Below are 26,660 nucleotides of genomic sequence, written 5' to 3'. Positions count from 1 at the left end.
ATCTTTCACGATCGTCAAGGCTATCTGCAACATCGTGAGCTTTGTTTTAATCGTTGTAGCCGAATCTAAGATCTGACCGAACCTTGGGGGCAATATAAGATCAGATCACGTGGTCCGGGTTCTTTTATAGAGCCAGCCTGAAGAATGTGAGGAGACAAGGTAAAAGTAATGATATTCATACAAGGGGCGGAGAATTCACGAGTAGTATCCTTGTCGGATTGTTTTAGTGTTTTACATAGGTGAAAAGCCATGGGAACTTGGAGCAATGCCAATCGTACTCAAAAGCCGTTGAAAAACCCCGAGAGAACATCCTGCTAAATTTCCTAACGCTGTCCTAGATCGACGTATTTTCGTAAATAACCCCGTGACTGGTATCATAACGAGCGAGTTCTTGAGAACATCAACTAATAGCGCCTTCGGTTGTTAGCCTGTCTGTTAGATGGCTGCTGATCGACCATCATCGTATCACTGTAGAGGTCGGCCTTGTCCCCATTATGCTGTGGTGGGTTTCGTCGCCTATTTCCTCTCCACGACTGGTCCCTGTTACCGTTTCTAGTGTCTTGGTCGTATAAATCTGCTGGTTGCTGCTGGGACCGTTGCACCGGATCCTCAAACCCGAAACGGCCATCCTGGACCTCAGCAGGACGGCGGCTTTCGCGACGCTCTTTGTCTGCGAGTTCACGGCTACTATCGAAGGCGGACTTGGTATTTCCGGGGAGAGCGGTGACTGCTTTTGACTGAGCTAAGACTGTGGATGGGTTGGCCCCAGTATCTATCCGGACTAGAATAATCCTCCCATCCGCCTAGATCATGTTAGCGGTGGTTCTAGATAAACAGTAATCCAGACTTGGTGAGCCTAACCTTCTGCGAATTGAACGTGGCAACAACATTCTCGGCCCCTTGCCTCTCAGCAAACACCAACTCAGCAGTCACCGAGGGAAACGTTTTTGTAAGTCTGCATTGTAAAATGTCCCCTCCGGTTGGGCTGAATGCGGATTCAATGTCCTCTGCCGTCGTTCCAGGCGCAAAGTTACTCCCGATAACGATACAGGGGCCAGACGCCCGGCCCTTAATATTCAAGCCGGGTTCTTGTTCTTGAGTGCGATTGGATTTTGTGTTTGTAGGAAGGAAGCCTGACAACATGCGACTTTCTCGAGTGTGCCGTACGTTAGAAGGCTTTGCCTGTTGCTTCTTTACACCCCCGGGCGCCACGCGCTATAAGGCTAGTCAGGATACCGTCTGGTCGATATGTTGCAGGGACGTAGGGGAGTAGAACCTTTTCAACTCTACTTGCGAGGCTTCCAGCGACTGGTGAACCCCTTCGACTAGATGCATTGGAGCCCGGGCCGCTGGATTTTCTTCCTTTTCCGAAAAATTCATCTGTCAAGGCCTGCTTTTGACGGCGGAGTCGAGCTGTAGGACGGAGAAGCGGTTTCGTTAGCAAAGGGTACCCCCTCGTCGATTTAGCTAGACGCTCACAACATGGTTCACTCACCATTATGAATGATCGCTTCAAACGTCGCGCTTTCTTTTTTGTTTGGCGGCATGGCTTGAGAGGCCGTTTATTAGGGACCTTAAAACCCGGTTAACGAGCGCTGTCTGTAGCGGATAAACTCCTCCTCGCAGATCCCCCTGAGTTAGAAGAGCACCGCGTATCCGGTCGAAAGTCAAAGAGAAGTAAGCCTGGGGAGAGTTTCCTCTTGCTCGCCGGCGGACATGACGACATGAAGCCTTGCTTGCTCTCTCTCCCTTTGGATGTTCCAGCGCGCAGGAAAGGCGTTGCTTAGTCATCCATCCTCGCCGCTTCACTTTCAACGTCAACCAGAAAATAGTGAGCAAAATGACATCAAACAGCAGATAAACAATATACTTCTTCACTTTGGGGACGATAAGGGGGTTATGGATAAGAATTGACTTATCTCTGGCTTTGGACTTTCTATAAACTACGTCATTATGAAGCTCAATGGCAGCCAGAAGTACCATCTGTATGCGCAGAGCATATGGCAAGTACAAGGGCCAACCCTGGGTCGCAGCAAACCACAACCAAAATATACCAAAGGTTCAGCTTCCTGTTGATCCGACGCCGGGAGGAAAGCGTTGCCGGCAGGTGGCCATGGCCGTTGTCCTTCCAGGCTTTCCGGAGCACCCTTTTCTCTCTCCTCCAGATAGTTGTGGACATACAACTATCTCCATCCAGTTCACTGAACTGGACGAGACATCTCTTATTTCTACTTTTACTTCTACTTCATTACGCTCATATTGTATATCTCAGTCATGGAAGCCCGCGTGGGGGTCACTGCTCGCCCGATCCCGAGCCGGGAGAGTGGACGGGGATCCGTTGGATCAGCTACTCCAGATGTACCAGTGAAACGTGGCTGGAGTTTTACCCGCTTATTGGGATTTTCCGTCGAGAAGCAAGAGTCTGTATAAACCCATCCGGTGTCATATACTCTGCTTGCTTATACATGGTATCAATATAGAGCACCACAGCAGATGGTCGCTGAGGGTTGCCAGGAGGCAATGCATTACCCGATCTTCAACCCCAAGGACCCACGACATAACCCTGCAATCAAGGCCCGTAGTACATGGGGGAGCCTCCGCTTCCTATCCCGCACGAAATACCCAATCCCGGCAGAGAAGAAGAAAGATACTGCTCCAGAAAAGCCGTTAAGACGCACGCGTTCGACCCTGAGTATCTTTACCGGTACCCTCAAGTCAAAGTCCTTTTTTAAACGTGGAAGCGTCTCTTCTGCCCACGAGTCTCTGTCCCCACCTCCTAGAAACAACTCTAGCCCAATAGCGAGTGGTACTAAGCAAGAATGTGACTTCTACTCTACATTCGCACCAATACGCCCTCGTCCCTCTGACTCCCCAGTCGGCAGGGAGACGTGGGCCGGCATGGAGCCTCCTTCGCAACCGTATAGCGCCCCCATGGGAGAGAATAAACATACCAGAGTTATACTAAGCAACTCATGTAGACACAGCGACTTGGTTCTACCCCCTATTTCGGTGGCTCAAGGTCCCGGCCGGGAATGTCATCACACGGATAAAAGCGAAGACAGCCTTAACTACGACGATGTATGCAGATCCCTGGAATTCCTATCCGCTGATAGTGAAGCCTGCTTCCTCATATTACCATGATTTTGACAATGAGCAGAATATCAGTACTTCACCAGCCAGCCAATCCACCCTCGTCAATACAGTAAGCCACAACATCATTCACCCCCATACCCCAAACGCATGCACCAGTCTAGATATATCAGATACCTGGATGCCATCTCCATATGTTAGCTCTCATGGAAGCCTAGCTTCTGGGGTTGGCACCGTAGAAGATATGGACTTCGGTGCTGAACTGTGCCGCACACGATGCCTTGGAGATGGCAATGGTTCTCTTGCATCTGACAACGCACGGCTATTATCATGGCTATCTTCTGTCACCCCTAAACCTCGCTATATGAGACCCCCTATTAACCTAAAGATTCAGGCTGAAGTAGGAAATGGTGCCTACCGCCCGCTAGCTCCCCAAGGTTATAAACCCCCCAAGCACAAATCGGCTACCCGTCCCTCGCTGACTTGCCTAGACAACTTACCTACTGCAGCACGAGAGGTATTGGGGGAACAAGCATCTCCTAACACATCCCGCGTGGACCCCTTGGCCGCTCTTGCGCTTCAAGCACCATGCGGTTCAATCCTAAGTTTGCCTTTTGATTCAACCTTATTGCAGCTACCTTCTCACCTGCGACTCATGGTTGAAGCCATTGAAAGGGAATCAGGTGACTGTATGACGGAAAGCCGACAGTGTTCTCGCTCGTGCATTGGGCTCGAACAGACCCGCGTCTCAAATGACAATGAAGAACCGAGCCGAATTACATTCTCTAAACTGTGTTGTAACCGTACCACCCAGCTACGCGAGGACAGCGTCCAGAGTTTGTCGGGGAAACAGGAATCCTACTCTACTGGGGACAAACGCCCATCTTCTACATTAAAGGAATTAGGTCCCCGCAAAGCCATACCGCTTACCACATACCATAACCAGCCCTCGTCAAGGGAAGCCACGAGACTTACAGCTAGAGATACCCAGGATACTGGATCAGAATCAATCGACAATTCAAACTTCTCTAGCCAGAGCGAACCAGCAAGTGCTACTACGGCACCAACGTCATGCCATTCCATCAGCGCTTCATCTGACTGGACACCCAATAATAATTCGCGTAAGAGGGATTTGCAATCCCACGATACTGAGCCCGATAAAGAATCAAAACAAGAGAAAGCTACATAAATAGCGCTAACCGGAGGTCATACTTGTTCACCCAAAAGCATTATTTGAGCTAATAATCGCTGGTACGGTTTTCTAATATTCTTCCTGGCCAGGTTTCTGGATAAGCTGCTGTACCTGGGCAGCCTAATTTTGCTTATACCATAACCGTTCTTGGGGGTTTGCTTGATGTGACTTTGCTTTCCTTATTAATACCCCTACTTTGGTTCCTTGCATAATACTATCAACGCTACCTTTAATAACCCTTCCTACGTTTCAATACGTTGTATAATTACTTAATGTCTAAAAGCTACCGAGCTTGACGATAATAATTAATTCAAGGCCCTTAATTGAACATATAAACTCCTAACTAGAGAGTAGCCTACAAATAATATCACACGGTCAAGTTCTGCTATCAATTTAGTCAAGGAGATATGGAAAGAAACGAGATAGCACCGTCACCCGATAAACTAAAACATCGTTCCTACCGACTCACGAACAGAGCAGAGAGACTATAAAAAGTGAGAGAAGATTCACACAAAACATGTTCAAAGAATAAAATATCGAGAATCAATTATGACATAGACGGACACACATCAGGGTGGAATAACCAGAGAAGAAAGAAAAAAGATCGAATTAGAATAAAGAATCAAACCAGCCAGTGCTATCAAAACAGACGAGACAGACAAGTATGGAAAGAGACTTTTCTAATACAATTTTGTCTAAATGGAGAAGAAGAAGAAGAGAATAGGAAGAAGTGAAGTCGAAGGGGATGATGTCGAAGATAAAAGAAGGATGATAGAATGATATTAAATTAAAGATCTCAAAATGCTCGATAAAACAAATATAGCAATAAAACAAAACGCAGAGGCAAAAAATGAAAACGGACCCGACACAAGAGGAAAAACATGAGCATGATACGAACATTCGGGCATGGACTAAGTAAGGCGTGGAATCAGAATGCAAATAACAATACGAACATCGGCGGGACAATTAAGACTTTTGAAATATTCCATTCACAAAGATGAATATAGATTTTTATGGGTATAGGGAATATCTCTCGCACGTGGGGTTTGGGGTTTAGGATGTGGAATTGGGATTTGGGCGGCTTTTTGAAAAGGGTGATTGAATGGTAGGCGGGTATGATGGCGGGTGACGATGAATGATAAAAGTCCTAAAAGTCTCTCCCTCCCTTTCTCAATTAAAGTAGTTGAAAAAAGGGAGAAAACAAGAAAGAAGAGAGTAGAAGAAGAAGAAAGAAAAATGAAGAGAGGAAAAGAAGTTAAGTGAAATGGCGAATTAAACCTATGCCCCATTTCCGAATGCCATTGAAGGCCCCCCATGTGCGAACAAACTGTTTGGATGAAATCCTCCAAAAGTAATTTTTTTTATCCCGTCCTGACCGAGTCTATGGCGCTGACCTCGTGCAAATGTACATGCGTGCAATATTAAAAAGGCTATATTTTTTTGTGGTTTTCACCCAGTATGTTTTTGTATGTTGTCAAGTGGAGGTGAATGAGAAGTCAAAAGGCCAGGTTCGACCAAGCTTAGTTTCTCTGGCTCGAAAAGTTGTTCGCAGGCATCATATCATATCGTATCGTTAATTGACTATGCGCCTGTTGAGCCGTCCTCCTTCGCTGGGGTTTGTGATTGCTGCACTGCAGGACGGGATTTAACCATTTGGGGCGAGGATGGGTTCGAAGGTGGGGAGGTTGCTAGGGAATCGCTAGCATCCAGACCTGCGAGGGCGCTGTTACGAAGATGGAATGCGTTAGACTGTTCCTCATACTCGAATGTGTGTTATAGGGCGAGAGAATGCTTACCTGAATGCATTTGAAGATGATTCATCCTTCTTTTCCTTGCCACCTGGGGGTGTTCCGGTACGGCTGCTTGCTCCGCTGTCTTCTCCACCGCGAACAAGGTTACCGCCAGGGCCAAGGTTTCTGCGGCCACTGCCGCTCCTCGAGCCCAATAGACCCGAGGGGCTGAAGGATGCGGGCTGGTTGGTGTTCCTGCTCGTCTTCAAACGACGGAGATCATCACTGCCAACCTTGCTGGAAGCGAAGTCTTGGGGAGGAGCTTGGGCGCCATATCCACCGAAGTTCCTGGCATCACCACGACCAAGGTGCATACGGCCACCGCCGCCTCTGTTAGCTTGCTGGCGTGCTCGCTCCATTTCTTGCTCTTGTTGAGCTCGTGCAGCCTGAAGGGATCCGTGGTTAGATATCGTTATGGGGAATTTTTTTTTAGATATGAGATGACTTACAGCTTCTCTGATTTCGGCAATAGTCTTGGGACCCTTGTCAGCGTCCTTGGACACCCATTTGGCTTTTCGGAGATCAATGACATCCTATAACACAAGGCGAGGTTAGTAAGTTGGACCCAAAAATTCAAAGATTTTAGAGGAACATAGGCGAGGGCATAGAGTGCATACCATAAGCATAAATCTGTGTCGGCTGAGGAGCTCTGTGGTATCCATCATCAGCTGGATACGGTTGAAGTAGGCATCCATCATGGTATGGCCCTTCTCAGTGCTATCCAAGCTAGCACCGATAGTTCGGAGCAAGCTGGCCAAACTCTCAACCTCAGCCTCATCAGGAACGCCATCATAATCGACCAATCTCTTAACACAATCGTGCATAATCCTCTCAGTCAACATGCCCAATTTGAAAAGTTCACCAATAAATTTGACGAGACCGAGACCACGTCGCTTGGCGGCAGCGGCTTTATAATATTCATCAGACAACATGGCGGCCTCTTCCGTGACACCTTCTGGTTTTTCAGGCATGTTGACTTTCCAACCACGCTCGAACTCTTCTTGACAGCGGTTTAGGAGGTATTTACGGAACAAGCTTCCTCCAGCAACGATGGTACCGTTTCTGTCGCGGATGTTCTCATCCTTGATCTCAGGGCTCATGCTCTCGTGCATACGCATGCAGAACTTGGCATACATGGACGCCCAGTGAGCTTCATCAGTGGCCTTCTCGAAGGTAAGTTGAATGACTTGTCGGAGAGTACGGCCATCAGATTCATCCTTGGATTGTGCGACGATATCAAGAATCTGGCCAGAGATCTTGTCGAAGTTTTCAGGCGTCATCTTGTTCAGGTTACTCTTAACCTTACCCTGGACAACATCTGGTGGAAGATGACCATCAGGAGTTGCAGATTGGCTCTTGCCGCCGATACTGCGTGGTTTCCAGCCAGAGCCTGAGGTGTTGAGAGGTTTGATATCAAGGTGAGCGGTGAGAGGCATGGCCTTGGTTAACTCTTCCTCCTTCTTCTTGTGCTGTCTGCTTCCGGTACGAGCTCCCCTATGGCTAGGATTCCTGGAACCACCCATCTGAGAACCAGCCGACGAGGCAGATCTACCGCCCATCGGGTTGAGTGGGCCAAATTGACCGAAAGGATTTCCACCCTTGGATGAACCACGGGGGGCGTTCATTACTGGGAAGCGGTCTGCGCCAGCAGGAAGTGTCTGGGTCCTAATAGGCTGGTTGAAGTGGCCCATTATGTTAGGTCCTTGTGCAGGGCCACGGCCAGCACTCGATCTAGGACCAGGAGTGCGGACAGGCGTACGTGCAGAGTCAGTAGTGCCATCACCAACAGTTTCACGAACACGAGCATCCCAATCGATGGATGGTTTTTCTTTGAAAACGTTCTGGAATTGAAGCAAGAACTCCTTGTTATACTTGAACTTGCGGTCGGATGGGGCACTGGCATTGAGGGCGGGGTTGGGAGAGACCACTGATAGAGGATAGGTGACTTTGCTTGGGTCTTCCAGGAAGCGCGCGGAGTGGAGAGACTTCATAGCCGCGCTTGGCTGTGGTGGCTCAACTTGCTTGTTGGTCTCAAGCTTGAGAGACGCTGGCTTCTCGCGCTTGCCTCCGAGTGGCTTCTGTGGTGGACCCATCGAGGTATCAGAGACTGGAGTTGCGGCTCCGCTCTCAGTAGGAGTAGCGAGAGCAGGGCTATCGGCTGGCGTTTCGGACTTTCCTCTCAAAGAAGCGAAGAGGGATTCACGCTCTTTCTTGTCTGCCTCATTCTCTCCAGACTCCAATTTCTTAATACGCTCCTCTTCGGCAGCTTCGGCCTCTCGTTCGGCCTTCTTCAGAGCTTCCTCTTCAGCAGCAGCCATCTCCTTGGCCTTGAGAGCAGCTTCAGCCTTTTGCTTCGCCTTCTTCTCCTCGTAGGCCTTCTCGGCAGCAGCCTCAGCGGCTTCTAGTTCTGCCATCTCCCTCTCAATTGCATCGAAGTCGATCTCTTCTTCCTCCTTGGCAGGTTCAGCCTTCTTCTCCACTTCCTTTGGTGCTGGCTTCTCAGCTACCTCTTCAGCCTTCTTCTCTGGTTTCTCAGCAGCTTCTACTTCCTTGGTCTCAGGGGCAGCCTTGGTAGGTTCTTCAGCGGCCTTTTCTTCGGCCTTAGGAGCAGCTGGCTTTTGTTCTCCAGCTTCCTTCTCCCGGAGGCTTTGAACAATAGCATTCTGGAAGCTTTGTTTCTTCTCCTCTCCGCTCAGGGGCTTCGAGTCGGTAGCTTCAGGCTCTCCACGGCTTGCAGTGCGAGGTGGAGGAGTGGAGGTTGGAGTGACGCCTAGTTTGGCAGGGGAAGGAGTTCCACGAGCAGGAGAGCTGGATGGCTTGATGACGTTTCCACTGCCGGGGTCACGGATTATGAGAGGGCTGTTCTTCTTGGGTACAACGAATTGCGAGGTCGAAGGTACAGGGCTTGCTGTGTTAGTACGGCTGTTTGTGTGCTGATGAGCTGGACCAGCTGGCTGTGGGACTTGGCCAAGGCTGCTTCCTGGTCGTTCGGTAGCTGACATTTGGGATGAAGATCTAGCAATTGGAACTCCCTGTGGCATTTGGTGGGGTTGGGCATACTGCGACTGCATGTATGGCTGGTGGGGCATTCCGTAGGTATTTCGTGGGGATGAAGGGACGATGGGCATGGGCTGCATTCCATATTGGTTTGGATAATAGTAGGCATTATTATCATACGGCGGTGGGAAACCCTGAGATTTAAATTTTGTTAGAAGATGTTCAAAATTACCGCTCTCTGGAGAGAGGGACATGGGTAGAAGCTGCTCTTGTGGAGGACACTGGGGCTGTGATTCCGCAACTGGCTGAGGAGGTGTAGGTGGGTAGGGTTGAGGTGGTAGGTGAGATGGTTCAAATGGTGGAGGGGGGTATGATTGATGTGATAGCTGATGAGGCGGTGGTGTAGGCCCATTGTGCTGATATGTGACAGAGTTGAGATTTGAAGGAGTGTGCTTTTTGAAGGAGGTTGATGATGAACGGCGTTTGCCATAAAACTTAGGAAAGAGTTGTTGCTTTACTTGTTGAGCTGCCATAGGCTGAGGATATCCACCATACTGCTGTGCCTGCATCTGAGGGTTTGCCATCGGGACCGGTGCCATCTGGGGAGTGGCTGGGTTCGTGTGGGAGAGCGCGGGGCTCGAACCGGGCTGCTGGTGTGGGGGGTTAGGGTAACCGCCGTAGGATCGTTGCTGTGCGTTAAATCGAGGGTCCATGTTTGGACCGCCTCGTGGAGGAGCAGGGTGTGGTCTATACGTCTGGCCAGGTGAGTTATATGGCATCTGGGGTTGATGCTGGTGCTGGTTGTGATGACCCTGGCCATAGCCGCCTCTACCACCGCCGCGGCCGCCATGATACCCACCACGTCCGCCTCCACCTTGCATACCCTGGCTCATATCGCTATGGTTCGAGTGACCAGATTCTTTTCGGAGGTGGTTTGGTGGGCCTCTCATAGAACGCTAAAAAAATTATATCAGCCAGATTTCTCACCTAATACTAGGAAAATACTAGGAAAACAAAAACTAGAATAGAGACAAAAATATACATACGTTTGCATCGTTTGATTGGTCCATATCAGGGGCTCTGAAGTTCAAGTTGTTTCCGGAACCCTGGAGCGAGGAAGGTGGACGGCCACCGCTGGCTAGAGGCTGTGGAATTGGAGAAGGAGAAGCATGTGGAGAAGGTCCTCGCGAATTGGACGGTCCGACTCCTAAGGAGGACTGTGGCTGGTTAGCAAGCACCGCAGGAGGTCCCATCCTAGGGGATCCCTCTACGGCACCGAATCGAAGGTTGTTTGGGCGTCCAGACGAGGCCGGGCCCCCATTCGGGATAAACCCGCTGGTTCCAGCAGCGCTGATGGTGACGGATTGTCTCCTGCTGTGGTCACTGTTGTGCACAGGGTTTGGAGCTGTATTTCCGTTCACGATGGTCAAGCCATCGGAAACGGGGTTCGAGGAGTTCTGCATATGGGCTTTGGCGTTTACAGAAGGTGTTGAAGGCGAAATGCCATGCTGCGCATGCGAACTAGTACTGGAAGGTGTAGGGTTCGCCGTTTGTCCGGTTGAAGTCTGGGAGGCAGACTTCTTCGTGTCGGTGGCGGTGGGTGCAGAAGCAGAAGCAGGCGGATTCGTGATGCTCTGATCCTGTACGTTTGCGGAGACAGATGTCATTAGACAGAGGACTCTTTGCGAGACTTGAAAATATTTGATATTGGGTGTGAATTAGGCGTAGAGAGAGGAAGAGAGAGAGAGAAAGGATATTCACAAGGGCGAGTGATATATCGAGGTGAAAAGAGGATCTCAAGAGATTCCAGCTCCAGCTCGAGATTTGCGGGTTCGATCGACTGTTCGTTCCAACAAAGACAAGTAAGCAGCTTGATCGAAATAATAAAAAGATATCTGCGCAAGAAATAAAAATAATAATAATAAACGATATACGGTCGACTGTCGAGGGTTCAGCCAAATGTGCGACCAGCCAACACCCCCCGAACCCAACGAGACCCCCCAAGCTGAGGACCGATCGCAACTGGACCAATGGACCCTGCAAACCGAGCAAGCCGAGTGCGACAAGTGCTCAGACCGACGACTCCAGCGCGAGACACAGCAGAGACAGAGCAGACACAGCGCAAGACGGCGGTTGCAAGGGTGGTGAGAAAAAAAAAATCTGCGTTCGACTTACCCGCAACAGGCGAAAAAGTGCCTAACTCAAAGGCGAGAAAAGAAGATGAAGACCCAAGGGTAAGGGGGCGGATGCAACAGAAGGGTCTGTATGATCCGCGGGCGTCCTGCTTCCAGTGAAGAAGAGGAGGCGCAAGGGAGAAGAAGAAGCTGTATTCTGTGGCGTTTGTTTGGTGTGTGAAGTTGCAAAAGGCGAAGGGAGGAAGAAGAGGAAGAGAAAAAGTAGCAAGGGCTTTTTCTTGGTCGCGTACGTAATACAGTACAGTACCTCTACTACTCTACATATTTATATCTATCCATTTATTGTATTTATTATATCTATTAAGATGATGACGATGATAAGGACGATGAGAATATCATGGTGATATTATATATACTGCATCGATACGTTGACTGCGGTCCAGACTATGCCGTATACACTGAGAAGCCAGACGAAGAGACGAAGAGAAGAGACGAAGGAGAAGAAGGAGAAAGGTCGTACGCAGGATACATCCGAGCCGCAGTTTCAAGAGATATTCCTGGTCTCCGTCTCCCTGGTTGCCGGGATAGGCCGCCGTTCTTCAGTCGCAGTCCTGGCTAATATAAATATGCATCTGCGTATGATCTGAAGCCGCGGAGACTCGTCTGTTTCGTCTCTTCGCCTCTTCGTCTATCATAAACCCTGCTAACTCTACTCTATTCTCTATATCTTCTACTCTACTATTCATCATGCCCTGTAATACCGTAACTTACCACAAAGAAGCTGCTTCTAAGGCAAAGAAAAGGCGAAAGGCGAAACGGAGAAAAAGAAAGCAACAGGCCGACAGAGCAGCCCCCTCGTCTTTATCATATTAACATCTATCTACCTCCCAGACACCCCTAGCAGTCTCGAGTACGTCTTACCATGGAACAGCCGTCCAGTGCCGTCATCAGTACCATAAAAGTTGATAACGCAGCACCGTAAGAATGTCAAGAAAACGCCCGTCTGTCCCTTGAAGATACGAAGGAGATCTTGTGCCACGACATCTCGCCGTGCATACTCTGTACTTTGTTATTTCATGTTGTCTCGTCTCGTCTCGTCTCTTCTTTTCTCGTCTCGTGTAAGTACCTGCTTATCTCCGCCGTCCTCCTATCGCCGTGGAAGGGATCTCGATATTTCGTCATACACAGTGTAACTACTCTATACTACCCTTCAAGACCCGAAGATGAAGACGACGATGAAGATGAAGATGAAGAAGAGAGATACGAGTGAGTCATCGATCAAATGACGGCTGGCAGTGAAAAAGAACTGTTTCTCAAGGCTCACAGGCTCAGGGCCAGGGGGTTTATAGGCTCCTCCATCACCCTATTTTTAAGCAGGCGTACTATTTCTTTTGTAGGTTTATTACATAGAACCGCTGCAGCCATATATGAAATCCCAAGCGAAAGGGTGGGAGGAAAAAGAAAATAAGGAGATAAAAGACCAATCACAATACCATATAACGCCTATATAGCCGGTAAAGGCAAATGCGGCCACTCCCGAGGGCACCGCACCCTAAATACGTACTTAAGTAATGTACGTTCTTCTTGCACCGTTATTCCAAGGGACAATCACTCATAATCACCCATCATCCTCGGTCTCCTGTGGTCCGCATACCGATCTCTATCAAAGGAGGACGAAGCTCCCAGATCTTCGTGCTCGATGTTTTCAAATGAGTTGTCGCTTCTGTTCTTGCGCAGACCGCTCGACTCGTGGTCATAGCCGGTTCCATATGCAACGTCATCGCCCATCTCGCGGTCACGGCCAGAACTGAGACTTCCAAACTCTCGTTCATACGCTGACAACAGAACCTTGAGATGATCTCGCTGGGAGGCGATGTAGGCTGCCTGCTCGGATTTCGGTGCTGACGCAACATGGCGAGGTAGTAGCCTGCCACTCGCACTCAGTTCCGCGGCCTGAGCATCGGGACTCTTTGGGGTAGCCGACGGGCCTCCCAGCACACCGCCTATCAAGGATACAAAGTCTGGAGCTCCGAACCCGCCTGCTGCTGCAGCGCCTCCGGGGCCACCGGCTGGACCAGCGCCAGCAGCTCCGACAACAGAAGGTAGGCTGAAGCGAGAGAAGAGTGACTGGGCGTATGATGGCGCAGCAGCAGCAGCAGCATTCTGCTCAGCTTGTCCCTGCCCCTCCCAGAGTGCCGGTAGGCCCAGCGCCTTTGTACGGATCAAGTCGATGAGCTTCTTGAGATACTGAAGACCCATGGCACTTCCGCGCGAGTGAGCTTGGCCGATAAACTCCTCAATCTCACGCTCATGGTGGCTTAGGAACGGCTCGACGTGCTCGAGGTACAACTTCTTTGCGCCTTGTGTCTGCGGCAGGACAAGATAGAGTAATGCAACCAGGCGAATCCAGCTGTAAAATGGGAACCTAACGATAGAAAAAAAGGGAACGTTAGCATAAACTGTCCCACTTTACCCATCTCTGTAGACAACACCACATACCACCCGAGAATAAACACTGTCCACGACTCAGCCAGCATAAGAGCCGAATATACCACCCAGTACATCAGCCATGGCGCCAGGTTGTTCACATTACCGCTTCGGAGGGCCTTGTAGGAAGCGAAAATAGGGAAAAGCACCGTGGCAACGGCCCTGCACAGAACATCTCCTAGTCAGCAACTATCTTGAAGAGCTAGCTGGCATGAACAAACCGCAACACTTACGCCAACAGGTCCGCAATAATTCCGAACATCGCCCACAGCTAGAAATGTAAAATAGCAAAGGAGCTGTACTGAAACACTTCCTGGTTTGCTTGCTGCTGGTTACAGCCTTAAGCGCCTTGTTAATGCTGGTAGGTGGTGGGGTGACCAATAGAATGGCCGCCGCGGTGAAGCAGTGGTCAAGCTCTGATGAAGCTGGAGTAAGTAGCCAATTGAGATATATACGGCTTTGCAGTGGATGTTTAGCGACGAGCCGACGCTGACATGGCTCTATATATGTTTGCTGGAGTTGATGGTGGTGGTGGAAGTTGTAGCTGAAGAATGACGATGACACAAGCGATCCTCCTTCTGGCCCACTTGGTGAGCGGACTAACTTGCCAAACAGGTAGCAGGTCTTGCCACCTCTCACTAAGGGTCAGATATATAGAAGGCATCGGGTTACGCATCTATACTCTTGTCCTTGAGCTACTCTCACCCAGCATTTACACCTTTCTAAGCACAAGAAACATCATCCCAGTCCGAATTATACCCTTAGGCCTCTGCTGGTCAAAGGAGGTGACGGCCATATCAGAGATCGATGACGTCCAAGCATGCCTTTCACTTAGGAGTTGCAGTTCCAGGAGCTGCATAATATCTTCAGCCATAGAAGCCCGGTGAATCAGCATATCAGGTCGTGGGATTGTGTATTCCCATTTCTCCATCCTGATATATGCGGCAATATCTCCTAGTGAGAAGCAGCTTCATCGCCCAGGTTATCTTTCGAGTCTATACGGAGAATTCACAGATATTAAGACACCAAATGCAGGAAGCCCAGTATAGGTTTTGATTCTCAGTCACGGATGTTACCGAGATATTCAATGGTTGACGGCCTTATATCTAGGCCTCGCTTAGCTTGGTCACCGGCCTGAAATACCTACTCATGAATCATCTCGATGCGTTCATCTTTCACGGCCGACTCATAATGGAAGCTTTACTGTAGATCTGAATTAGCCATGAATTGGCGTCTATGATTTACGGTGTCGTTTGAGATAAATATGGGTACAAATGTCAGTTCGAACGTCGTGGTGAGCCAGGGTGGCCCAGAAACATGATATTTTCACATATTCATGCATATTAACTAACAAGTTTTAATAATATTCTGTTTTGAAGCTACATCCTAGTTAAGAGCTCGCAAACAAAGGTAGCAATCCGTAGTAACGGAGCATCCCTTTGCTGGGTCAATAGCTCTCCAGACCTGACTTCAGTTGTCTGGAGGAGTATCAGTTAACCACCCCCTAATTCCAGCCGAGTGGCATCAAGTACTGACACTACAGCCCGGTCAAGAGCTGGCTTGAATGTCCTGTATACCCATGTGTAAGTTTCACCTCTCAATGGCCTCCAGTCAACGGCCTCCAAGTCAACTATACAGCTAGAGTTCAGAATGGGCCGCTGACCAGAACATCTGCCGCTGACTTTTGTCCGCTCGGTCTGAGGAATGAACGTACAAATGCCAGACCCTTATAAATATCCACGGGTGGGTTGTAGCTACTAGACCAGCCTGTGCGTTATGTTCAAAACCAATTCCCTATCCCCAAGTACTAGGGCCAATATCTACGAGAAATCCTCATTACCAGAGCTCGGCACTGGCGTCTAGTGGTAATGGCACAATTGCGGGCTATGGACTTCTAATCACTAAAACTGCTCCCTCTGAGATATATGGGTATATATTACCACGAAAATGGTTCCCTCAGCTAATCACAAGGAGGTATTAATGCCTGAGCCCTACGTCCCGCTTAAGCTTTTCTCTATCCCCCGTCTTTTCTGCTGACTTTCGGCGCTGCGTGATGCGTTGCCCATTTGACTATAGAGTATTTCAGGATTGGATAATATGGCCATGGTTAATGGAGGTTTGGCAAGATTGGAGTTAGTACGGCGTATATTAGATTGACTGACACTAGAAGGGGAAGAGAAAGAAAAGGAAGGCCAATCTAGTAACTAGAACTAGGAAAAGCAGGCTGACTCTTGCTGCGGTTGGATGATATGGTCTAGAGGAGCCGATGTTAATGAGTAGATGTTCTTGGAAGGAGATGTTGCTGGAAAGCAGGCGAAGAAAGCAAGGAGTGACATGAGTCGAGCCCTCTATCAGTCTATATATGACGATACTTCGACCCCTGAGCCGCGGAGGCTGATCTTGGCAGCGCTGTTGGCCCATGGCCACCAACCATCAGCCAACTCTCCACAGCGCGCCGTCCCGCACAACCTTCTTTAGGGCACATACAGGGGCTGGGGGCAGAGACAGGCATCAGAGAGTGGGTGCAGGGCCAGTGTGGCGGCTGCAAGCATCATGACGAAGTTGGAGGCCCTTCACACCCCTTACACCATGTCGAGATTTGATCCGAGGCCAAATGATCAGGCGTTTGACGTGTTCAGATGAAGTATGCAGACGAAGTATGCCTTGTTAATTGACGACAAGCCACTACAGCCAAGAAGTGACAGGGAACCCAATACATTTGTCACAGAATATCTTTCATTGGTCAATTTGATAGCTACGGGATATTCCCGGCGGAACCTACAAAGGCCTGGGGAAATGAAGCCGCAGCGCAATCTGCCATCACTCCCTCAAGGCACTACTTGCTCCTGATGCCCTTGACGATACGTTAGATTGAACCTAATCTCTCACTAGTTACGTTAAGACTTTTCCATGCTACGTTTTCTCTTCGAGGAAACCTTTCAACTTGAAAATGGGCTTGATGAGCTGGGATGCAAAGGACCCGTGTCTACCAGGTCAACCTTATATCTTGCTGGTGCGAGTATAATCCGGAGCTACTTCAAGCAAAGACATATTCTCAAAGTCCTTGGGTGTTTGCTCAGATACCCCGGGATGATATCCAGGCATCATTGGATTCATTCAAAGATCTTCCTTAGGAAGCAGAACTTCCACCATACTCACGGACAATACTTTTTTCTTTTCTTTCCTCGTGTTTTAGGCTACCTAGCATGGCAGTTGACTTCGTTTTCTTACATAACTAGTTTGAGGCTATAAGTTATCACCAAGTAACAAGTCACACAAGTCCGACATGGTCTCCAGACTCCTCCAATTCTAGTCGTCTAACTGCCATTGGACCCCAGATGATTCTTCAATTCTCCAAGTTTCAGGTAAGCAACTAGATCCATTCCGAGCTTTTCATACTTGAGCTTAAACACATCCTGGACGCCAATCCCATGCTTGACATATCCAGATTCCCTCCACCGCGGTAAATGAACTCGGACACCGTTTGTCCAGCCAAGTATTGTAGCCACCTATAGTTGAGCTTTGAGATGAAACTTATACCCTTCGTTGACGTCCCTTTGATGCTCTTGCGGCGTGGTTGATTTGGCTGTCGTTGGTGATACATCACATGACATACGCCGTCACAATATATTCTCATCCCGTGACATGTCCGCGATGACTAAGAATACCACGATATTCCATATTTACACAATGCAGCCAATAGAAAAATAATATTACGTGAAATATCAGTAAACACCAATACATACAGCCACGCCGCTTTTAACACATCCTTAAAGCAGCAACTCCCTTCCCCGCCCGAATGAAAAGATCACCAAGTCACCGACTGTTAACTTGGACATGAAGAATCTCACGCCGATAGACGATGAAGAAGACTGGAGTCCTAGGCGATGTGACCGCGTGTGATCGTGGCCAGTCATATCCCCCATCCCTCATGCAGTGCTGACAGAGCCATAGCCAGAGAACTACAGGCGCCAAGTAACGAGGTAAAGCGATGTCCTCTTCCACCCGTCCACAGGTGTCTAACATACCATACCGTACGACAGACGCAAAGGCAAAGGCAAAGTTCCCCCTATATGCTTTAAACTATTCCTCGCGTGCTTTGCCACCCCTTTTAGGCGCAACGGAGCACAGCTAGGACAGGGCATACGGAATAGAGGCCAGGGCAAGGTAAGGAGGTGGGTATAAGGTAAACGGAAAGATGCAGCCCTCTCCACCTTAACCCTTAACCCCTAACTCACGTGCATGATAAGTATATTTGAACGGGAGAGTCAAGCTTTTCGTCTCACACTTGGCTTCACACCTTGGCTGCATTGACAAGACGGAGGTCAAGCAATTGTCCAAGATGTCTGAAGATGCTTGAATATGCCTGAAGATATATACCTTGTTAGCCTGCTGTCTGTGTGTCATGGCAGGTGGAATACCCAAGACGAGCCTTGAAATGGTGAATTGTGGAAGGTGACCTAGTACAAGAACGTGCTACGTTGGAATACTCGAGCAAAGTCACGATTACAGAGCAGTTCCTACGAAGAAGACAAGAAAAGACGAATTCCTCCAATCAATCGTTTATTTTATGGTGATTATTAAATGGTATCTTTATGTTTCGCGTCGCTGCGTTTTATTACAAGATCAAAGAAAGTGAAAGAAAAGAAAAGAGAAATGAGATGTGAGAGATGGTAAGAGATGATGCAAATGCAATGCAATGCACGGAAATTATGGCATGTAACGAGAGTCATCAAACCAGTTGAGAGAGGAAGGGGGGAAGGGCGAGGCGGGGCGGGGCGGAGCGAGGACGATATCAAGGAGTCAGGCAAAGGGAGGGTGGGGAAAAAGGGAATATGAAAGAAAGGTAATAAGACGTTTAAAAATGAGGAGCGTTAAGGAAGAGACCCATGAGAACACCACCGAGGGTTCCGGCGATGGGGATGGTCATGACCCAGGCGAGGAGCAGGAGACCAACTCGCTGCCAGTTGACGGCCTTGATGGTACCGTTGCACAGACCGACACCGACGGTGGCACCGGTGATACACATACTGGTGGAGACTGGGAGGGAGAACTGGGAGAAGACGAGGACACAGATGGCGGCACCCATCTCCATGGAGGAACCACGGGATGGAGAGTGGTAGGTGATCTTGTTGCCCATGACCTTCATGATGTTGTATCCGTAGGTAATCAGACCGAGAGAGATGGTGAGGGCGAGAACAGCGAGCTGCCAGACTGGGACGGGAGCCTTGGCCTGAGCAGCGTTACCGGTGGACCAGGCGCCGTAGATGACGGCCCATGGACCGACGGAGTTTCCGATATCGTTGGCACCGTGAGCGAAAGAGGCGGTACAGGCAGTCAAGACCTGGACGAAGGAGTAGGTGTGCTCGACCTCGTTGGGGTACTTCTCAGCGGCATCGTAGACGCGGGCCATGCGAGTACCTTCAGGGGTACCGGCGATACCAGACTGGGCGGCGTGGATGTCATAGTGCATACCATAGAGGAGACCGGCGACGATGGTGGCAGGGATACGCTTGGCGATGATCTTCATGTTGTGAAGCTCATAGATCTGGCCGGGACCCATTGGGTTGTTGTGGAGAGTGCGGAGAGCCCAGCCGAGAGGACCACGCTTCTTGCGGAGTTTGGCGTTCAACCTGGCGTCACCCTGAGCGTTGAGTTCCTTCTGGGTGAGTGGTGGTGCGTCGACGGCAGAGAGCTGCTTCTCCTTCTCGTCAGGGGTGGATGGTGGGTTTCCGTTCTCGGCCTTGCTGACGGCGTCACCGTGGGCTGGGGTCTCGTCCTCGAGCTCGGGGTCGTGCTGGACGACGGCATAGTTGGGGACGTTGGCCTGGTCAGCGGGAGCAACGGCAGCACGCTTAAAGAGGAGAGGACCCATGAAGGCATGGTACCACTTGACGGAGGCATCCTTCTTGATGACCTTGGCGTGGACGTATGGGACGAAGAAGAGAGCGGCGAGCAGACAGACACCACCACCGGTTCCGAGGGTGACAGCGGCGATGTACCAGCTGGGCTTCTTGCCGAGTCCGAGATTGGGGGAACCCTTGTACACGATGGAGAGAGTACAGATAGTTCCGGCGATGAGGAAGAAGAATGGAGAGGTATAGACGGCCCATGGAACGGGGTCCTTGCGCATGTGGACGATGAGCTTGATGAGCATGAAGATGGTGGCACCGAATCCTCCAGAGATGACGGGGGCCATTCCGAGACCAGCGAAGATGGCACCGAGACCCTTACCCTTGTTCCAACCCCACTGGACCTTTGAGGCGCCGACGGTAGCAACACCGACACCGGCCACAGAGGAGATGAGCGAGTAGGTGGAGGAGACGTGGGCGGAGTTGCGGGTACACCACATAACCCAGGACGAAGCACCGGCAAGAGCAATGGTGAAGGCGAGCATCTGCACACCGGCGTTGCCATGGAAGGCAGAGTTGGGGATGATGCCGTTCTTGATGGTCTCTGCAGTTCTGGCACCGACGGTGATGGCTCCGAGCAGCTCGAAGATGGTGCCGAAGATCATGGCCTGGCGGTACGAGATCGAGCGAGACGACACACTGGTAGCCCACGAGTTTGCCACATCATCTATCATCGTCAGCATCTTTACTTTCAATCATCATCACTATCATCAAGATATAACTTACTGGCACCGTTGTTGAATGCATCGAGCATGGCAAACATGGTGCCGATGGCGAAGATGTAAGTGTACTGGTCGAGCATGGCGGCGGTGTTGATCAGGGTCGACTCGGTGAAGAAGGGAGGCTATAGCCAGAGCCAGAGAAGAGAATGGGGGGAGGGAAGAAGAAAAGGGAGGATGGGAGATGGAAGAAGACGGACGGGGGAGGGAGGAAGCTTCTTAAACACGGCTCTCGCAGCGCGAACTCTGGCCTAGAGAGTGACATCTCCAAGTACAGGCTCCGTCCAAGGCACACCGATCCCACGTGGAGGCCCTTTCGCCTGCCTCGCCTGTCCTGTGTCATGCCTTCCCTTATCCTTGTCACTTTTACCTCTCTTACTTTTTTTACGCTCTTTTTTACTCTTTCGCGCTTTCCCGTTCTGCCTTATCGAGGGCCCCGGCCTCTTGGGTCCTTGGCGCTAGTCTCGGCAGCCATGGGTTACCGCGCCAATCAGAAGACCGCACATCAGGGCGTGCTCGTCCATCCGCCGCTGATTGATCTGCCAAGACGGGCAGGAGGCAACAAGCTCCAACCGCGTTCTTGGCCTTGGCGGCTTACTTTCAACTGTCTTTTTCTCTTCTTGGCACTCCGCCTACATCATGACATAGAGAAAAACAGAGAAAGAGACTGCCTCGCTGACTCCGAACGGACCCGTCACATCAAGATCTCGTCTATCACACGCCTCCGGGGCTATATTTACTTCTTTCCCACTCGCTTGGCCCGCCCTTGCGATCGATTGTCGATTTCAGCTCAGGCCGATAGGCGCACTTCGACCCTCCCAGCAAACCAGTTCGACCCCGTCCCAGAACACTAGTTGACCCGTTTCCCTACAGCAGTTCGCAGGCCGCCCACGGTCCTGTCCATGATCCCAGTCGGAGGAATACTCCGTCGTAGAACGTCCATCACGGGGGAGCTATCGATGTGGCATACATATATAGCGCCCTCCCCATCTAACAACCAACAATAACGCTGTTCCCTCCTGTCGCCCTCCCAGCACCGTGGGCGGCGGGCACACCGTCAGTCCAATTGTTTCTCCCCCGTTCCTCACATGGGTATCCTTCCGCCATCCTCCTGCCTTTCCAGAGCTTCCTCTTTGGTCTCGACTTACATCAAGTATGGTACAGTAACCACGGAGTACCCCGACCTATGCATACCATGGACGGTGCATACTATGCGGTGGTAGTGACATGCTACTTGTACGTGACTGGTCGGTGGCTACGGACCGCGGTATCGGCGGAGGTCGAGAACAGGTAAAATTAAACGATAGCCTGTCAGATAAACATGGTACGAGAGGATAACGAGGGAGTAAACAGTGGAACGAGGATAACGAGAGTAAACAGTGGAACGAGTACTGATCCTACGGTTGGTGTTCGGGCTGCCTGGGAGGCCTGTAGCGACAAGCAGGTCAGCGTCGTGCAGTGCAGCGCAGTGCAGCTCAGCTTAGCCAGGCAGGTGATGACAGACAGGCATAGTTATACACAAACTACGGAGTACGCTGGTCCGCACTACCACCCTTCGGATGCAGCGGTGTTTTCCATTTAATTCTCATCCTCACCTTTAAATCCCGCCACTCACGAACTTGCTCACACAAGCCTTTTTCAAGCATAAATGTCGGCCTTGTCGCATGCTTGGTTCGTCTAGTTTATATTTGCCTCATCCGCCCTAGTTTCACCTCATCCCAACCAATTACCTGAAGAAGGTCGGGTTTTCCAGAAGACCTTCCAGGACTTCGCGTTGGCCCATGTCGCAACCTTGTCCTGCAATCCTGAGTGGTCCGTCCCCTCCCAAGATGTGAAAAAAAAAAAATTTATGTTTATCTGGGGCGCGGACAGTTTCCCCCGGGTGCGACCCTCCCCGAACATTAAAGCTATTTTTAGGGGGCAAAAAAACGCTTCCGGCCGTGATGGAAAACTGGAAAACTCTGACGCGGTGGGCGGGGTTTCGTCGTTGCGTCGGGGCGGTGTAATTTTAGGATGCTATTGGTTGAGGTAGTGTAAGTTTGGTATTGGCGGTGAATTGATGGGTAAGATGTGTATGGTTGTCACCTGATCGGAATATAGACGGACCGCGTATTATTATTTACTAGTGCACTTTATACTAATTGTTTCATTGGTCAATTAATGGTATATTGGTATTAGCGTGTAATGGTATTTATGATCTGATGAATAAGCTGATACTTACCCGATCTGGAAAGGATGTGTATCTACGCATCACGGGACCTACATATTATCTACGAGTTATCATGTGATCAGTAACTGCTTAGTCAACCCCACTACGTGCACACACAGACATATATTCGACCATATATTCGACCATGATTGACCATGATAGGAAATGACTGATAACTTCCCATCACGCCATCGGATAGCACTTTTCCCAGCATTGACATTGACGCCTTGGTGGCTATTCAACGGCCAACAGCAGCCCAACGACTCCATCTCCGACAGGCTGAAGTCCCGTAGACCCCGCCATGGCTAACCCACCACATCAAGGCAAAAGAAAGCAGCAGTCGCCGTTTATATTATCCACAACCGGTACGCCGGACGCCATGTCATGCCATGCCATGCCATGCGGAAGACGAGCTGCCATGCCGTAGTTTAACTAGTTGGTTTGCATGCATGTTCAAGAGAATGTGGATGTTGTCCGTAGCCTTGGGTCCTGTGTGGTTCCGATATCCCCCGAGCATGGCCTGATGCTTCTTTTTACATATACTCCGTACAGCATAGCATCCGTCCAGGAATATGAAGTACGACATAGAGAAGCACTCCATGTGGAACTCGACACGTCTCACTGCAGGGATGAGCTGGCGTCAACAGGGCTGACATGACCACCACCACCAGAGGGACAGAACAGAAGAACAAAGACAGCATGATACTATGGAGCAACATCCGATCAGATAACTGATATACGAAAACAACCAACCCGCAACTCGCTTCGGGCTTCTTGTCTCGTGCCCTAGCTTGCCGCACCATGCCCCATCAGGCAAAGACCCAAACCCTAATCTTGATCAGATTAGACAAGACGAAGCCGCCCGCCCGATTATCAATCTGATAAAAGAAAATTCTTTCTTTGCCCAGACCCAAAAATGGGAAACAGGGCATCATTGGCTGCATCTCAGGCACTAAGTCAATATGGTAAGAGAAAGGGTCCATCAAGCCAAGGTTGACCGGCTGGAGCTGGGATGAGATGCTGGGCCTTGCGTGTGCGGAGAGCTGCGTTTAAAAGACCGCTGCTCTCCCGCCGTTCTTCCCTGCTTTCTTCTTGCTCTGTATATACATAGTTGGCATTCCTCGATCGGGCTTTTACCCTGTTTCCTTGTTATCGCTTCCAAATCCAGCTGATCGGCCATGGCAGCTGTCGAGTCGGAGAAGGGCGTGTTGGCTGGTGGGGATGGTCAGCCACAGCCGAAGCAGGTGGCTGCTGAATCCCATATAGCTACTGGATCTGGTATGCCAACTATACTGGGCAAGAAGAGTCCTGGTGTTTTGCGTGTCGAGGCCATCTCGGCACATATGACGCTGGTCGACCGGGTTATTCTCTTCGTTGGAATCTTCCTGCTTTCCTATGCATACGGTCTCGACGCAACGCTTCGGTTCACCTACCAGGTTGGCGCTCTCTAACTTACTTGGCGTCGTTTGACACATCTACTTACCCGTTATAGACCTATGCGACGGCCTCGTATAAAACTCACAGCCTTTTGGCTACTGTCAATGTCCTGCGCGCCGTCATTGCTGCTGCTGCTCAGGTATGGTCATTCGTCTGTTATCATGCATGTACATGCTGCTAATCGTACATATAGCCTACTGCAGCTAAGATGGCCGATGTCTTTGGCAGAGTTGAGGTGATCTTGCTGACGATAGTATTCTACGTCGTTGGTATGTTCAAGTGGTTAAACTGATTGGAGAATGTGACGTTACTCACCATGTTCAGGTACCATTGTCGAAGCAACTGCTACCGGCGTTCAGGCCTTCTGTGCCGGAGCTGTCCTGTACCAGGTTAGTCGTGACACACTCTACAACATGAGAAATGAAACTAACATGGCCTCTACATAGATTGGATTCACGGGCATCTTACTTCTAGTTGAAGTCCTTATTGCCGATGTTACCTCTCTTCGATCCCGTCTTATATTCAACTACATCCCAGCTGCGCCATTCCTCGTGAGTCTCCATCTATACGAATACCATAGCAATACACACTCTAACCTGTCCTAGATCAATACTTGGGTGAGCGGTGATATTACAAATGCAGTCATCAACCACTCAACATGGCAATGGGGTGTTGGGATGTGGGCAATCATATACCCAGGTACGCTACCCCTATGCTAATCCCTAGATATCACCAACCTATCTAACAACACCCATTCTAGTAACCTGTATCCCAGCCATCGTACTGCTATACGTCGTCCAAAGACGTGCACAGAAAGCCGGCGCTCTTGACAACTACAAGACACCATTCCAAACATACGGTGGTAAAAAGATCATCACTGCCATGTTCTGGCAACTGGATGTTGTTGGCATCATCCTCCTCGTTGGCGTCTTTGCTCTCATCCTCGTTCCATTCACTATTGCAGGCGGCGTGCAGGCCCAGTGGAAGACGGCAAAGGTCATTGCACCACTCGTCATTGGTATTCTACTTATCCCCGTCTGGCTCTTCTGGGAGTCCACATGTCTGCATCCAATGGTCCCATTCAAGGTACGTCTACCTCAATATACGTATACAGGCTTGAACTAACGAATGGGAGTAGCTGTTGAAAGACCGCGGTGTATGGAGTGCTCTTGGAATTGCCGTTATCTTTAACACCGGTAACTTATTGTCCCCGCTGATATCGTCTGGATAGTGAAAAACTGACACTTTCCCCAGCATGGTATCTTCAGGGAGACTTCCTATACACCATCCTCGTAGTAGCCTTTGGCGAATCTATCAAGAGCGCTACCCGAATTACCTCCCTTTATAGCTTCGCTTCCGTCTTGACCGGCATCGTTATGGGTGCAGTTGTTCTCTTCGTCCGAAAACTAAAGCTTATCATCATCGCTGGAACCGTCCTGTCAACGGTCGCCTTTGGTCTCCTCATCTACTTCCGTGGAGGATCGGGCGCTGCAAGCCACTCTGGAATCATTGGTGCACAGGTTCTTCTTGGTATCGGTAAGCTTTCCCCTTCCCCGCTACTGACAAGTTGTAGTTATTGGCCGTTTGGATTAATTGTGCAATAGCTGGCGGCATGTTCCCATATCCCACCCAAACAAGTCTTCAAGCCGCAACGAAGCACGAGCGTTAGTTCTCTCCTTCCACTGAATCACGATCATCTATTCTTTTTCTAACTTCGCCTCGTATAGACGTCGCCGTCCTCACTGGTCTCTTCCTAGCTTCATACAACATTGGATCAGCTCTTGGAAACACCATCTCCGGTTCCATCTGGAACCAAGTCCTTCCACACGAGCTAATAGCTCGTGTAGAGAACAAAACCCTCGCTGCTTCAATCTACGGTGATCCATTCACTTTCGCAGCCGCCAACCCTATCGGCACCCCAGACAGAGACAATGCCGTCGATGCATACAAGCACGTCCAGCGCCTGCTCTGTATCACCGGTATCTCCCTCTCCGTCCTACTAATTGCCTTCACCTTTCTCCTCCGTGACCCTCTTCTTGGGAAGGAGCAGAGTCTCGGTTTTGCCGAGAAAGATTCTGACGAAGAGAGCGCAAGCTCGGAACCTCAGACTACTAAAATCTAGGGCTAGGGATGCTATACGTACTTTCATGTACCAGCGGCTCTCCTTGCGAGACGAGCTAAGATGTATCCTGCCTCCATAGAGGCGATCTATTGTTAATAATGTCGGTGAGAATGTTTTGCATACCTTTGTATCTATGACGATCATTCTTAGAGCTATGCTTATGACAGCAGCGTATATACCTAATGAATCTGTTGATATTTCGGCCCATCTTGCATGTTCAACCGTAGCTACACCGATACTTCCAAGATACATCCCTGTGTTTGACTTCCACTAGTGTATCGAGGTACTTGGGATGTTTCTAGCCAGGGATTGGACGAAACGTAAAAAGCCGACTGCCAGTTCCACAATCACAAGTATCCCATATATTCACCGACAAGCCCTCTTTCGTCCCTCTATCTAAATAATAAATGTTATACACCTAGATTTATCCACTCAAGCAGCAGACTTAACCTTTGACTCGATCGTTAGATCAAGAGTGCCCATCCTGATTTGATAACGGCTTTTTATATTTAAGGCTGCCCAACGTCACAATCCAGCAAGCCTGCAGACACCAACCAATAGGCGAATATC

General features: G+C 49.8%; 5 protein-coding genes across 5 annotated transcripts; 1 reads left to right on the top strand and 4 right to left on the bottom strand.

Moving 5' to 3' along the window:
• Positions 1-404: 404 nt before the first annotated feature.
• On the bottom strand, positions 405-1,143 carry GIQ15_03532 (uncharacterized protein; the record flags this gene model as incomplete). Its single annotated transcript, XM_033550949.1, has 2 exons — positions 405-803; positions 862-1,143. The coding sequence occupies 2 exons, from the start codon at positions 1,141-1,143 to the stop codon at positions 405-407; spliced, it is 681 nt and encodes a 226-aa protein (XP_033408110.1).
• A 4,720-nt stretch (positions 1,144-5,863) lies between these two features.
• GIQ15_03531 (translation initiation factor eIF4G) lies at positions 5,864-10,736 on the bottom strand (the record flags this gene model as incomplete). Its single annotated transcript, XM_033550948.1, has 5 exons — positions 5,864-6,005; positions 6,079-6,458; positions 6,522-6,605; positions 6,690-10,025; positions 10,116-10,736. The coding sequence occupies 5 exons, from the start codon at positions 10,734-10,736 to the stop codon at positions 5,864-5,866; spliced, it is 4,563 nt and encodes a 1,520-aa protein (XP_033408109.1).
• A 2,076-nt stretch (positions 10,737-12,812) lies between these two features.
• GIQ15_03530 (HVA22 domain membrane protein) lies at positions 12,813-13,953 on the bottom strand (the record flags this gene model as incomplete). The annotated part of the gene is made up of 3 exons (XM_033550947.1): positions 12,813-13,614; positions 13,704-13,853; positions 13,925-13,953. The coding sequence occupies 3 exons, from the start codon at positions 13,951-13,953 to the stop codon at positions 12,813-12,815; spliced, it is 981 nt and encodes a 326-aa protein (XP_033408108.1).
• A 4,596-nt stretch (positions 13,954-18,549) lies between these two features.
• Positions 18,550-20,405, bottom strand: GIQ15_03529 (phosphate-repressible phosphate permease; the record flags this gene model as incomplete). The annotated part of the gene is made up of 2 exons (XM_033550946.1): positions 18,550-20,270; positions 20,330-20,405. The coding sequence occupies 2 exons, from the start codon at positions 20,403-20,405 to the stop codon at positions 18,550-18,552; spliced, it is 1,797 nt and encodes a 598-aa protein (XP_033408107.1).
• Positions 20,406-23,709: 3,304 nt separating this feature from the next.
• On the top strand, positions 23,710-26,090 carry GIQ15_03528 (MFS siderochrome iron transporter MirB; the record flags this gene model as incomplete). The annotated part of the gene is made up of 11 exons (XM_033550945.1): positions 23,710-23,967; positions 24,024-24,107; positions 24,162-24,237; positions 24,293-24,357; positions 24,415-24,519; positions 24,574-24,667; positions 24,729-25,054; positions 25,107-25,164; positions 25,223-25,504; positions 25,573-25,632; positions 25,696-26,090. 11 exons carry the CDS (start codon positions 23,710-23,712, stop codon positions 26,088-26,090), a joined length of 1,803 nt encoding a protein of 600 aa, XP_033408106.1.
• Positions 26,091-26,660: the final 570 nt, after the last annotated feature.

Source organism: Arthroderma uncinatum (assembly GCF_011692745.1).
Source record: "Arthroderma uncinatum strain CBS 119779 chromosome Unknown scaffold2, whole genome shotgun sequence".
Lineage (NCBI taxonomy): Eukaryota > Fungi > Ascomycota > Eurotiomycetes > Onygenales > Arthrodermataceae > Arthroderma > Arthroderma uncinatum.
The sequence above is the reverse complement of the archived record's forward strand: the minus strand, read 5'-3'. Positions and strand labels throughout refer to the sequence as shown.